This window comes from Orcinus orca, chromosome X, assembly GCF_937001465.1.
Source record: "Orcinus orca chromosome X, mOrcOrc1.1, whole genome shotgun sequence".
Taxonomy (NCBI): domain Eukaryota; kingdom Metazoa; phylum Chordata; class Mammalia; order Artiodactyla; family Delphinidae; genus Orcinus; species Orcinus orca.
Window position 1 is genome coordinate 84,150,538 of NC_064580.1, and position 14,755 is coordinate 84,165,292.

General features: G+C 37.0%; 2 protein-coding genes across 4 annotated transcripts in view; both read left to right on the forward strand.

Moving 5' to 3' along the window:
• The window catches only part of DIAPH2 (diaphanous related formin 2), an 893,504-nt gene that overhangs the window by 204,848 nt on the left and 673,901 nt on the right, over positions 1 to 14,755 (forward strand). The gene's annotated exons all lie outside the window — the stretch shown is intronic.
• Positions 296 to 5,301, forward strand: RPA4 (replication protein A4). The gene has a single exon (XM_012538113.3). The coding sequence runs from the start codon at positions 712 to 714 to the stop codon at positions 1,348 to 1,350; it is 639 nt and encodes a 212-aa protein (XP_012393567.2). The 5' UTR covers positions 296 to 711; the 3' UTR covers positions 1,351 to 5,301.

The window sequence follows — 14,755 nt, forward strand, 5'->3', positions numbered from 1 at the left end:
CATTTGAATTTATGTATAAATTGAAATATACTATTTATTTTTACCGATAATGCATTTGGCAGAATAACTGGAAAAGTGTAATTCTACAATAAAAAATTTAAAAAGGTAATGGTAAGATATGACTTGCGTTTGAATACGATAATTATTCAGAGGTGGCTGTCTCGACATTTTTTCCAGAATGCTTCTGGTTTTAATGATTTGCAAAAGTTTACTGGTGGACAGTAAACGCGGTGTGTCGTCCCCCATACCCCCCTCCCCCACTGCCGCCTCTGCCGCCTCCACACACTAAGTATACTGAACTTATTGCTCTGAAAATTGCTGTTGAGTGGTTGAGTGAGTTGAATAAATGAGGCTTTTAGAAGTGACTACAGAAGTCGTTACATTTAGGAATGAAGCAGGGGTGGGGGGAACCTGGTAAAAATGCATTTTTATAAAGATACCGGGAACGGTCTGAAATTACACGCAGGTCCTTTAAGATGTAGGGGAGCCACTACCCGACAGCTCCAAAGAATTGTGGGGCGAAGTGAGAAGATGGCAGGTCTTGATTGGTTAGAGACAGCTGCATCCTGGCAGGTGATTGGCTCCACAGTTGCATGGGGCTGCTTGTGTCGTCACAATCCCAGCATTCCGTTGTAGCCTGCCTGTGGAACTCGCGGAACTTGCTGACAGGAGCCAAACCCCACCCCCTCGTCTGCCGGAGCTGCCCTTAAAATGAGTAAGAATGGGTTTGGGAGCTATGGCGGCATCTCTGCTGCAGGCGGAGCCATCGGAAGCAATGACCCACCGTCTCAGGGCAGGGTAGCTCTTGCTTTTAAGTCCATACGATACAGGTCCCGAATCCAGGATATTATCCCTTGCTGTGTAAACCAGCTGCTCACCTCCACTGTGATTGATGATGTCTTCATGATTAGGGGAATCGAGGTTTCCCTAGTCGCTATCGTGGGGATAATCAGGCAGGCAGAGACGGCTACAAATTACGTTCTTTACAAGATTGATGATATGACCACCAAGCCTATCAACGTCCGCCAGTGGGTCGGCAGAGATAGAGCAAAGCAGGGGATAACTCTCCTTCCAGTGAGAGTATACGCCAAAGTGTTAGGTATCCTCAAATCTTCTGCGGAGGTGAAGAGCCTTGAGGTGTTGAAAATCCGTGTCCTGGAGGACACGAACGAGTTCACCACACATATTCTAGAAACGGTTAACGCGCACATGATGCTGGATAAAGCGGCCTCTGGGCAAAGTGTCCCTGTTGTTCCCTCAGAAATGGATGAGGCCCAGATGCACAGCGATTACCACCCCGACTTCATCCGGAAGGAGGTGCTGCGTTTGATTCAGGAGTATCCTCGATAGGAAGGCAAGAGTGTTCGTGAGCTCCAGACCGAGCTTAGCAACCTGAGCATCGGGACCATCAATCAAGCCATTGAGTATCTGACCGTCAAGGGCCACATCTACCCCACTGTGGATGGGGAGCGTTTTAAATCTGCTGATTGAAGCAGTGAAAACTTCTTTCATTTTCTGAAGACGCTGCCTCCAGTTGTGACTGAGTTTGACTGTTTGACTTTTAGGAAGTAGATTTCTTTAAACAAAAGATTGGAACTGCCATCCTTTTGGAACTTCACTGCTTTTCCAACTGCTTTGAACTTTTCTATTTTTCTAACTATATTTGAAGCTCAGAGGGAGATGGCGATGGATAAATTGACTGGCCTTTTTGTAGAGTTTACCAGCAAGCAAATGAAAACACTCTTGGACAGATGATTTTGGAGGAGAAAAGGTATAGAAAAAGTTGAAAATTATTAGTTGCATGGGAGCTTCTTCTGTAATACCTACATATTAGGAGAAAGTAGATGCAGTCAAGGAGCCAGTTAAGAGACAAAAAAATATTCTGTTGTTTTTACATTAGACTTATTTTCTATGTTTGGATTTAGCATATTATAGTCATATTAGTATCTCTTGCTAAATATAGTAGTTGATTAATTCAGATGTGCTAAAGATAGCAGTTTATGAATTCAGGCACTCAGTTCAAATGTTCATTTAGTGATTTGCTCTTACACTGTAGGTTTATGTTTTTTTAAAAGATAAGATTATACTATGTTTAAATGGGAGGGTCAGCTTTGACTTTTTTCTTAAAATATGATTAATGATTGTTTCAAATACAATATGGAGATATTTGGATTAAATTACAATCTCTTGCAGTTGCATAGTACAGATACCAGACTTTTTGTAAGTTTCATGCTCTGATGTATTATTTATAGTACTAAATGCTCTGTTTTATGTATAAGAAGGTTTTATTCTTGTAGGGTAGACAAACAAAAAGTAATAATAGGAATTTTATTAAACTTTGCAAGTTTAACCAAAATTTATTTAAACGTTTTATTAAAGCACTTTTGCAAATCTTTACCTCCCTGTGTGATATTTTTCTAAATTCATTTGAAAAGCCTATAGTTTTGTTTTTGAATATTAATATTGTAATTATCCAGAATAATTTTTTCTCTTCTCTATATGATATCAATAACATACATCCTATTTGTAATAATACATTTTAGTATAGGTTATATGACTTATGTGAGGCTTTTAAATAATTGAACACACTAAGCACTCAGTTGTACATACACTGAAGATGGTATCTTTCAAGTTACTATCTCTGTTACATTAGTGGAAAGAAAAAATATATACATTCATATAGGTAGAAGAGAAAAGCATTACTTGTCTCAATCACAAAAAGAAGGTGCAAAAACAGAAAATCTCTTAAAAGCCAACAATCCATACTGTTAGAATGTGGCCTCTTTTTGCCAGTTCTTAGGAAAACTTATCAACAGTTCTTGCTTAAGCTTCCTGAGGCATAAATTTAACTTTTCTTCCCTTCAAAAGCAAGGAAGTCATAAATGACACTCTTTTGAAAACCACAAATGGTTAACATACTATGAACGTGTTTGTTATTTAAATTATCAGACATCTTTCCAAATTCTAGTCTTCATAAACATAAGAAATTCTGAACTACTCTTTGTCAAAAAGGTTGCCTGCCCTGGGAAAATCATACTGAAGGAGAGACAGATGAGGGGCATATTTCTTCCTCAAGATGTCAGTGCGGAAAGAAATAGTCTAAGAGACGTAATATTCTTTTGTGGTATCACTTATACAAATGCTGGAAGCCTGAGATTAAAATCTGATATTTATGACTTCATAGGTCACTTTCCTAATTGTCAAGTTGATTCAATTGGCGGTTGGCTGGGTAGTCACCTTTCCCCTCACTCTAGGAATATTCCTAGAGCCAAAAAAGCTTTTTTTGCCTGTCTTTGTTGCCTGGGAACTGATGCTATATGTATACCCGAATTTAAGGCCAGGGACCACCCCCACTTCCTGCCCCATCCTTTGAGGGGGACTGTCCTCTATCTTTGTGCCTTGGGGTACTTTTTAGCTTTGTTAATTACCCTAGCACCCCCCCCCCCATTCTTCTTGTGCTTTACTAGGTTTCTGCTGCAGGTAAGGGACTGCGATGGAAGAATACTAAGTAGGTCTAGCTATAATGTGAAAGAAAATCGAACATTTTGAGGCAGAAACAATTGCTAGATTGCCGTACATGCATATTTAGTGCATGTTAGGGGTAGCAGATTTTTCAAATTCATTTTAAACCATCCACTTGGTATGCAGACTTCTTTTTCAATTTTGTTTAGATGGTGAATAAACTTGGCCAGTGCTCCCCTTCCTCTCCAGTTCTGCCCTGTATGTGAGCCAAATCTTTGAGTATAAGACAGAAATCCTGGGGAAATACCATTGACTATTTTCAGCAGGGACATTTAACTCTGAGGAACATGATAATTGATAATTATAAGCCACTGGGGGTTGTTTTTCTATGGCTCATAGGCATAAGAAATGTATGCATTTATATTGAAGTTGATTCTAAATGAACGGAATAAATAAATTTGAAAATGTTTTCAAGTCAAAGCTAATACTGTCATCACAATTGTTAGTACTTGTTTTATTTTACCTACTAAATTTAGATTTATATTTTGAGTAAATTATAAATTGTATTTTTACAATTTCCATTCACTTATAATGAATGAAAAAAGGTAACCACTGAGAATTCTTTAGTCATTAAACCGTTAGTGAGCAACTACTATATGCAATAGGAGTTAACTTTCATTTTAATAAGCTTAAATTTAATTGACTTATGAAATACTTATCAAAAATAATAATAGTTAATATTTTAACATTTATATAGTACTTATTATCTGCTAGGCACTGTTCTAAGAGAGAGAGAGAATGTGTATGTGTGTGTCCCTGTGATTTATAATCGAGGTCCCTGTGCCTCGGCTTATATTTCCAGCTCAGACCTTTCTCTTGAAGTTCAGACCCCATCTCCAAATGTCTTCCCAGATGCCCTACAGACATCTTTAAAACATTAAAAAATAATAGCAAGGAACACTTAACATATATACCATTTTTTATCCCCCAGGAAATGTTCTAAGAACTTGAAATACATACCACCGGGGAATCATTATGATTAGTATTAATATTGTTCTCATTTTATAGATGAGGAACTTGAGGCTCAGAAAGGTTAAGTAATTTGCTCTATTTTAATGTTACATGGCTAGTAAATGTCAGAGCTAAGGTTCCAATCCTGGGTCCTTATCCACTTCTTTGTACTACCTCACAATAAGGAAAGTCTTTTAAAATATCCTCCTTTCATTCTTGTCACATACTAAATATTTTGACTTTATTCCTTTCATTAAAATTTGCCTGACTTGAATTTTTTAAAAAACACTATGAAATATTTCAGCAACAAGTATAGAGGAGAATATAAAAACACCTCTGTATTCATTACCAGTTTAAGAAACAAAATTTATTTTTATTATAGTTGTAGAGAACTTAGCCATATAACTCATTAATGTTTAATGACACTATAACATCCTTTGAGCCTGCATTTACACTGATTAAAAAATCATCTGAAAGTCTACATCTTCTATAAACCAATGCATTTATTTTTTGAAGTGTACTATCTTAAGAATATATATCATTGCATTGAAAAGTCGTATTCTTATGATCTCATGGCTCTTTGTAGAGAAATTTGGGACTCCTTTGCTCTATACATTTTGGATGATACCTCTAGTAATTCAAATGCCATCCATATATTATTCCTATTTACCATTATATGATAAATCAAGAAAGCTTTTTACTTTTACTATTGAGAATTACTATTTTTCTTTTTTTTTGGTAATACCTTAGGTTTGAGCAGTTCAATGAATAGCACTTAATATTATGTAGTTTGTTTTTATATAGCAGATGGATATCCCAGAAAGGAATAAAAAAATATATATATATATATATATACACACACACACACACATACATACATACATACATACATACATACATACATACATACATAAAATGTCAGGTTGTGATCTGTCCTGGGGAGGGAATGTTGCTATTTCATATCACATAGTCAGTGAAGGCCTCCCTGACTTTAGTGACATGTGAGCAGAGATCTAAAGGAAGTGTGAGAGTGAGCTGTGTTGTCCACTGGAGGAAGAACATTGTTAGAAACAGGAAGCAGCAGCAGCAGCAGCAGCAAATGTCTGTTCCAGGAATGTCAGAGAGGCCAGTGTGGCTGGAGGCAGAGAATTGTGAGCCATTGGTAGGACTTTGGCTTTTACTGTGAGTGAGCTGGGAAGCTGTAAGAGGGTTTTGAGGAGAGTAATGGCCTGACCTGACCTAGGTTTTTAAAGGATAACTCTGGGTAGAAGCAGGGAGACCATGTAACATGTTGCAGTGAAGGAGCTAGAAATTTCACAGGAATTCTAGAGACAGCCGTATAGCTGTGCTTTGTGGAGGCCGATATGGAAGGTCACTTGACATCCCAAGGTAGTCCTAGAGCCTGATTATTTTTGTCATGAGTCTTCAACTCAGCAGCAGAAATTCATGGTGCCTGTCCCTGATTTGTTCATTGTGAACATGGATTCTATATGAGTCTGCTTCTTTTCTTGATATTAACTGCCTGGCCTTTGCTGTATTCCTCATTTAGAATTCTTAATGGGGAGATGCTGGTCCCCATTTGTTTCTGCTCTGGCAAAGCTTTTCATGCCGGACCACCTCAGCCTACAGGCCCACCTACGTGCTGGCCACACCTCTGGTCAGGTGACCGTCCCTAATCGAGTCAGTCGTGTCCTTGGGAAGGGAAAGGGAGGCAAGGTGATGTCCAGAATTTGTCCATCTCAGAAAGTGTCTCTGGAGAGTGTTGCCCTAAGAAAAGGAGGAGGGGCTTCCCTGGTGGCGCAGTGGTTGAGAGTCCGCCTGCCGATGCAGGGGACACGGGTCGTGCCCCAGTCTGGGAAGATCCCACATGCCGCGGAGCGGCTGGGCCCGAGAGCCATGGCCGCTGAGCCTGCGCGTCTGGAGCCTGTGCTCCGCAACTGGAGAGGCCACAACAGTGAGAGGCCCGCGTACCGCAAAAAAAAAAAAAAAAAAAAAAAGAAAAGGAGGAAATCAATGTAAGAATAAACCCAAGGAAGAGAATAATTTGTATAATAATAAGTAAATTATACAGAAAACAAAGAAAAAATAGCGTGTAGAGGGAAAAATCACCTTGAATGCATCATGTCTTATTTGTTATATAACAGTAAAAGAATCCTTGAAATTGAACAGTAATCATTTAATATTATTCTTCCTTATGTAGAACTATCATTAATGAAATTAAATTTTGTTAGCCTTGTTCTCTTTATAAAGAAAATTTTTCTGGATACTAGTATGAGAGAGAGCACGTTATATGGTAGAGTACCACTAGAATGCCAGTCATGATATCTGATTTCCAGGCCTTGATTTCTCACTCTCTATGACCTTAGTCCAATCAGTGCACTCTTTGGGCCTCAGTTTTTCCATATGTAAATGAGATTGGAGCCTTCCAGCTCTAAACTTCTATGTTCTGTGTTCTCTTTTGCTTAGTTCCAATCCTCTTACTTTTGCTATAGGAACTAGATTATTAAGAAATTATTTTGAAGAGTGAGAAAAATGTTCCTCTATTAAGACTAAAAGATTTCCTAGCAATCTGTTATTTTCTTGCATTTGTAAATATATTTAACCAGCTCTGGACAGGTATTTAGTTTTATTTTATTTTTTTTAAAGGTATTTAGTTTCCTTTAAAATATTGAAGGAAGCAGTTTCTGTGTCTCTGTTACATAACTATTTTCCAAAGCTGATATTCATTGGAATCTGGGCATTTGCCCTCTTCATGGCTGATTTGCTTCTGTACCAGTTTTAACTGATTTCTTTTTGTTCAGCCCCTAGTAAAATAATAAATATATAGACACTCATACACACACTAATAGCTTTACTAAACATTTTCAAAGCACAGTCATTTCAGAATATTAAACAGAGTCATGATTTTCAAATTCATATAGTATTTAATCACTTAGATGATAAAGGCTCTAAGAAAGTAATTTCTTTATATTATTTTTCTGCTAATGGCAAATATTTAAAAATTCCTTTTATAAGCCATCATTAACTGGCCATATCCCAAATCACTCCATTACTATACATTCCTTCAACATTTATTTTGTACTGTACACATTCACCTGCACCTGCTTATGCTGTGTAATAATTTCATGCATGTATGTCTGCTTTTCTCATTTCTATTTTAGACTCCTCTAGGGAAGGGAACCTCTTGCCCTCTTATTTGTTTCATGATGGCAGTTACGGTGTAATTTATATACAATAATGTGTGATTTGATGTAGATGTTGACCCACCATCAGTAAAAACCTATGCTTCTCCAGCCATGAGAATGAATTTGCATTAATCTGGCTCTATTTTGTGGCCATGCATTTTAAGATGTAATCGGAGAAAAAGAATGAAGCAAGCTTCCTCCATACAAGAGTGAAACCTGTTGGTTTGATTTGAACCATATTCATCAGCTACAGACAACGTAGCATGCTTTCCACGATGGTCTTTTTATGGTTGTATGGTGAGTTAATGAAACTGAATGTTTACAACTCTATTTAACACCCTAAAAATCCATGAGTTTTGACTATAAAATAAATCCCAATCTGCCACCACAAATCGTATTAGACTTTGCACATACCATGGTCTGTGTGTTTCAGAATGACAACTATGTTATTTACAGATTTTTGTTCATATTCCTCTACTAAAGTTTATGAAAGGAAGCAGTGCCTGCTGAGAAATGACCAATGAGTTGGGACGATTTTATTCCCAGCCAACCCATTACAGGATGCATAGGTACTTGGCAATACATTTTATGAAGATCCAAAGAAATGTGTAGCAATAAATCATTGTCAGTAAGCTTTCTCAACACATGACAAAAACAAGAAATACTGGTTTGAAGAATAGTATGAGAGTTGTGATTGTGTAGAATTCTTTCAGAGTTGTTGCTGAAATTGCCTTATAGCTTGAAGGGTATGTTACCCCACTAGGAAACTGTTTTTTTCTGTTTTGCTTTGAATCTTAGTTATCTGCCAAACTCATGGCATAGTGTGTATATTCCCTTTCTGTGACGATAGCTTCCTCAGCCAATCTTTTCAAGCAGGTGAAAACAGATAAAATATCTTTTAGAGTTTCTGTAGGTGTGGTTATTTGCATTACCTCTGGCATATTTGTTTTTACTTGATATTTTCGAACTTCCCTTTAGATTTAAACATATTTTTCTAGCACATTAATATGCATTTTAATATAATCATCGTAATGAAAATAGCTGACTCTTGACAGTAATACAAATTAGGAGTAGAAAGTACTTTCTGAATTATGGGTGTTAATAACTATTTGAACAGCCTATATTAAATGCATTAAAAGCTTGGCAAAGCAGCTGACAGTACTTAGAAAGTTAATATAACGTTAGATGCAGATCAATACTCTAAGAACATTTTGCACTGGACTACTTATGAAAAGCAGAATAATGAGGACAATTTTTTATGGTGCAGAAATGGGAAGAGGACTTAAAATTGTGAGCACATCTCATAAGGCAGCATTATGTGCAGTATTGCGAAAGCAGAGTTGTATTTTAAATTTGTTTACTTTAACTTTCAAATGCATAAACCGTTTTAGAAGACCCTAGTACAGTTTTACATAGACTAGAAAATAGTAAATTCAGAGTAGTTATGTCAAATTGTATGCTTTCTTTTAAAATCTTGGTCAACAATTTGTATTAACAGCAACCATGTTGGCTCATTTAGCTAAGTTTGTCCCATAAATATTCAGTGACATTGAATTTTAATTATATAATATTAGCTTCAAAACAGAATTTTAACTTAATGCAGATCCAATATTATATCTCATAATACAACCAAACTAGATCTATGTGTCCTATATTATTTTCAAAAAGAAAAACATAGGAACAGCAAATACTGACTTGGGTTTCTGCAGTATTGTTTCAGTTGGAGAAAATGTTAGAGACATTAAAGTAGAATAAATGATGGCTCCTATGTTGGTATTTATTTTATTATTATATAGGAAGCTCCACCAAGGCAATGCATTTTCTCATTTAAATGATGTGTTTTAAATTTGAAAACCAATATGTATATATAATAATTGTCTAAAATAATTAGAGACTTGTAACTGGACATGTAATTATAAAGGTATATAAAATCTAGCAGCAGAGTCTAAGCACGATAGTTAAATGGATTTCTAAATAGAAGGTGAACTTCTTTCCATTTAAAAATATCTTATATGCATTTTATTGCATTTTCTGTATATTCAAAACTAGCCTTGGGAAGAAAAAGCTTATAAGTATGCGTTGTTTGAGATATTTTTATTTTGCTTTATATGAATTAATTTAACTAAAGGTCTTGGACACATACTAGGGTTTTATATACTTATTATTATGGGACTATTACTAAAGCAATTGCAGCTTTCAATAAGAGATGCAGATATCCCAATACCATTAAGATGAGGGTAAAAATACAAGCTCCAAGTAAGGTGGGAATGTGGTAGTTTTCAAAAAGTCTAGGACAATGTCAGGTAGTGATTTGAGTATAAAATAGTTCCAATTTTCCCCATAGCCAAGGGGAAAAAAAGGCAGAGTATTGACAGACATAGCTGTTATCTGATGAATGACAGTGCATTTATTTTTCAGGGAAGGACATTCTTTCTGATTTTAAACTCAGAGAATTTTATTTTGTTTTTCTTTAAACGAGGGGTATTGAACACCACAGTAGAGGGAGTCTTTGATAGTTTTCCATAAAGTACAGAGGATTTCTGTGAATGTCCATTTCCTCCATGGGGCCTTGAGTTAAAAAAAAAAAAAAAAACCCACAAAGTCATGATATTTCTACAAAGACCCAGAGTAATAGTACTGGTACACAGCTTCCCCATAATCCAAGCTGCTACCAAGGTGTACTTGAGTAGTGTCCCTGAGGCTCTCCCTCTGGAATATCTATCATCTCTGCTGGACTTTTGATAGGAGCTGGATAGCTGACAATTCACAATTAAGATGCCAGCTAGGGCTTCCCTGGTGGCGCAGTGGTTGAGAGTCTGCCTGCCGATGCAGGGGACGCGGGTTCGTGCCCCGGTCCGGGAAGATCCCACATGCCGCGGAGTGGCTGGGCCCGTGAGCCATGGCCACTGAGCCTGTGCGGCCAGGGCCTGTACTCCGCAAAGGGAGAGGCCACAATAGTGAGAGGCCCGCGTACCTCAAAAAAAAAAAAAAAAGAAAGATGCCAGCTAGCACCTGGAGCACAGGTATTCTGTGTAGTCGATTGAAAGAAGATCCATGTGCACTAGATAACAGTGTTTGCTCTATGACCCCAGCTGTTTGATCGGTGTTAGATAATGGGCAGCTAGTTTGGGGAGATTTCCCACCTGGCCAGTAAAGCTGCAGGTGTATGGCCTCTCACATCGGGCAGTTTAAACCTGAAAATCTTCTGTTGAGATGGAATCCATGAAGGGAGAACATAGAAGCCAGTATAACATTGTAGTGTACTTTGAAAAGGTAAATCAGCTTCAAGTGAGATAGCTAGCTTAGTAGTCTGCCATATGAATGTGAATCTCAAACCTTCATATGCTCAGAATCAACCCACTCCTATTTGTTAGGTCTGTTCTGCAGCACCCAGCATTACTGAAAATACGCAGATTTGGTCTAATTCTAATTTGGAGGGTGCTGCCTGAATACTGAGTATTGCTATAGGTTTTTTTAGGGCAAGGCTATGGTACCATACCACCCTTGACACCAGCTTCCAAGAGAGTTACCTGGATATCGTTTCTTAAATTGGTACATTCAGCATTCATTCATCAAAAAGTATTAAAGACTAAGTGCTAAACTGGAGTGTTAAATGGATTTTTAAAAATTGAGTTATCATAAATTTCCGTATGTGAATTAACATTTGTCAAAGAATAAGAATACCCTGAAATGAATCCAGCACTAAAACTATATTAAGCATTTTTCTTTGATATAGAAAATGTTTAAGAATTTTGTAATGTTGTTGAGGTCAACATTATAAGCATCAATTAAAATGGCAAAATATTTTAATTGTAAGTGGTATGGGACATTGCCCTAGGGATATTCTCTGACCTTATGACATGTTTTGTATCTTGAAAAAAACTTCTGTCAGTTTATTTCCTCATCATTACTTTCTCCCAGGAATAGAATGCAGGATACACTGTGCTGTGTTATCATGTGAGCTTTTCATTAATTTTGGTTTCTGCTATTATTTAGTATTGTTTATAAATGACAGAATTTATTTTACATGTTGGAATCATGTGTTTGCTGATGACAGTAGTTTGATGCAAGCATTCACCTTCATGCATTTCTCAACTCTTTCAAATGATCTTGGAAAATTGGAGTAATAAAAGTTAAGAAGAGACAGCCATAGAGGAGTTAATTTCGAGGGGCAAGAACAAATTATACATGCATATGGATTTTTCAAATATGTGGCTGGAAATTTCTGAAACATTGATAGGAGGGATGCTAGATAAATATGAATTATCAAATAGTGCTGTGGAGATACAAGCACCATGCTGAACACATACTGTGGAGCTTAGGTAAGCATGATTCTGGACTTAGAGCACTCGTCCATCTATTCAAGGATTTGGCTCTGAGCCCTGTGTGTATGATTTGGTGTCATCTTTGAGACTCCTTGTTCATCACACTTGCCCATTTTCTTATTTGCAATATCTCTTGCATAGTTTTTACGTTTCTATTGTCAATACTCTAGTTCAGGCCTCATTCCCTTTGCAGACAGGAATTGACAGAGGAACTGATTGTCCAGCAAAGAGTTCACTGTTCACTGGGTTTGTTTGTTATAGCCAAAGTGAGCAAGGCAAAGCACAGAGGGATAGAGAAGTTAAGGAGGTTAGCAGGAAGTGTAGGGGAGGAAAAAGTTTTACTCCACCCTCTTAGGGTCCCTGGCTGTGACTGAAAATTAAACTGACAAAGATTAACAGGAGAAAGGCATACAAATTTTACTGAATTTTTACATATACATAGGAGCCTTCACAAGAGGATGAAGACCCAGAGAACTGAACAAAGCCAGAAGCTTTTATACCTTTTAGACAAAGAAACAACAAATTTGTGAGAAATTGACAAGACAAAGGGATTTGGGCTAGGGGTAGTAAATGGTGAAGAAGTAACTAGGATGATAAGGGTTAGTTTAACAAAGTTTTTTTATACAGCCTTCTGCGCCCTCAATTTCCTGCCTCGGATGATAAGAATGCGTTTCCTTCACGTGGTACATACAGGCAGGATGGGTGACTTTTACATGGGAGATTTATCTCCTGCTTTCATGGGAGAAGGGGCTGGGTTGGGGAGCAGTGAGGTCAGAGTGACCTTCTTGGTTCTGCCCTTTTCTCAGACTCCTTCAGCTTAAGATATTCATTATGCCAGGGTGCCATATTTTGGGGTGTTGTGTTCTGAACTCCATCGGAAGCAATCCGATGGCTGACCACTTCATTAGTGCTGGGTAAGGAAGCAAGTAAGGCTAACCAAGAACTATTATTCCCAAATTAAAGTTGAATGGCTCCATTTTTTCCAGGTGCTTCCTAATACTTGATTATTGTGTCAGGCTAAATATCAACTAACAATTGCTACATTTTTTGAAGTGGATGTTTACAGATCTGTGCTTCACTGGTATGTCTACAATCTATAATAATGAATTGCAATATAGCAGGGCTCTGCATCTGTGCTGAGCAAGTTAACTATTTTATTTATTGGTATATGGGAAGAAGAAAGAAAGTATATTTTTGAATATCCCCTATGTGTTTATTGTCTAAAGTTTCCCTTGCTTCTTGATAGAATCCGTAATAAATAATTTTAAAAAATTCCTCACTGGTATTGCTTTCACATCTAAATATACACATTGATGATATTTGAATATATTTTAACTTTTATCCAATATTCCTTCATGAAAGGAAAATAACCAAAAAACTTGTAACCACTAATTGGTGATATATTTGTTAATTGTTGATAATACAGTTGAATGGGAGGTATGTAAGGACTGAGGAATGATTGATTCCAATCATGGTTTTGCCATTAACAAGCTCTGTGATCTAAAACAAGTCAATAAAATTCTTTTATTTTCTTCATCTGTAAAATGAAGGAGCCAATATGGAGTAACAGTTTAATTTCACAACCAGTAAAGCTACTCTTGTGAGTGCATGTTCTTTCATAGAGGTTTGTTTATAAATGAAGATAAAACCTTGTTGTTAATTTAAGTTGTGTCTGTTTCGGTTTTTAACTGTTCCAATTGAAAAGAAAGTCCTTGCATTTTTTTTTTTTTTTTTTTGCGGTACGCGGGCCTCTCACTGTTGTGGCCTCTGCCGTTGTGGAGCACAGACTCCGGACGCGCAGGCTCAGCGGCCATGGCTCACGGGCGCAGCCGCTCTGCGGCATGTGGGATCTTCCTGGACCGGGGCACGAACCCGTGTCCCCTGCATCGGCAGGTGGACTCTCAACCACTGAGCCACCAGGGAAGCCCGGTCCTTGCATTTTTGAAGGAGGTCAAAGTTACTTAAGCAGTTAAAGCATTATGCTTTCTTTAAAAAGCATTCGTATGTTTTCAAAGACTTATCAAATATTGTAACTTTAGGAGTAGCTATGTTTCTAGATTTTTCTGAAAGTGAGTGCAAGGCAGGTTGAATATAGTAGAAGGCTAATATTTCTTTCTTAGGGACTTTATTATACTGCATTGTAATCCTATAAAGATTTTATCTGTATGTCATATACAGTTTATTATTATTGTTTTGTTGTCATTGTTTTAGATGATTTATATCACTGTGGAAGAGAAAAATAGTGAGTTTTTTGGTTTAATTTGTGTTAGATAAGCCTTAACAATTCTCATGGTGTTTAATGTGGGGTTATTAAAGATTTTGACTGTTCATTATTCAATGATTATGTTTTGAAAAAAATTATTAAAGTTGGATATATTAAGATGTTTAACTATATTTAAGAGTGCACATATGTACATACAGGTACACACATAATTTCCATAGTATCTTTATCAGTTTTAGGGGAAGGGGGTTTTAAAATATTATATAAAGATAAACTAGAAAAGACCAGAAATTTACCATTGCGGATCACATTCTGAGACAATAAAACATTTGAACTTGCTGAGATTTTTTGACATCCACCATGAGGACCCAAAGAAATGGTTCTTTGTGGTTTGGTTGCAGTTATCCTGTGCTAAAAATATTCAGGAACATTAAATTTCTTTGATCTTTGTCTACATAGCTATCACACTCTATAATGAGTCTTTAATTATATGTTTTTGGCACTGCACCTGGTAGGTGAGAAGGACTGTTGCATTTCTGTTGTTCAGTCAT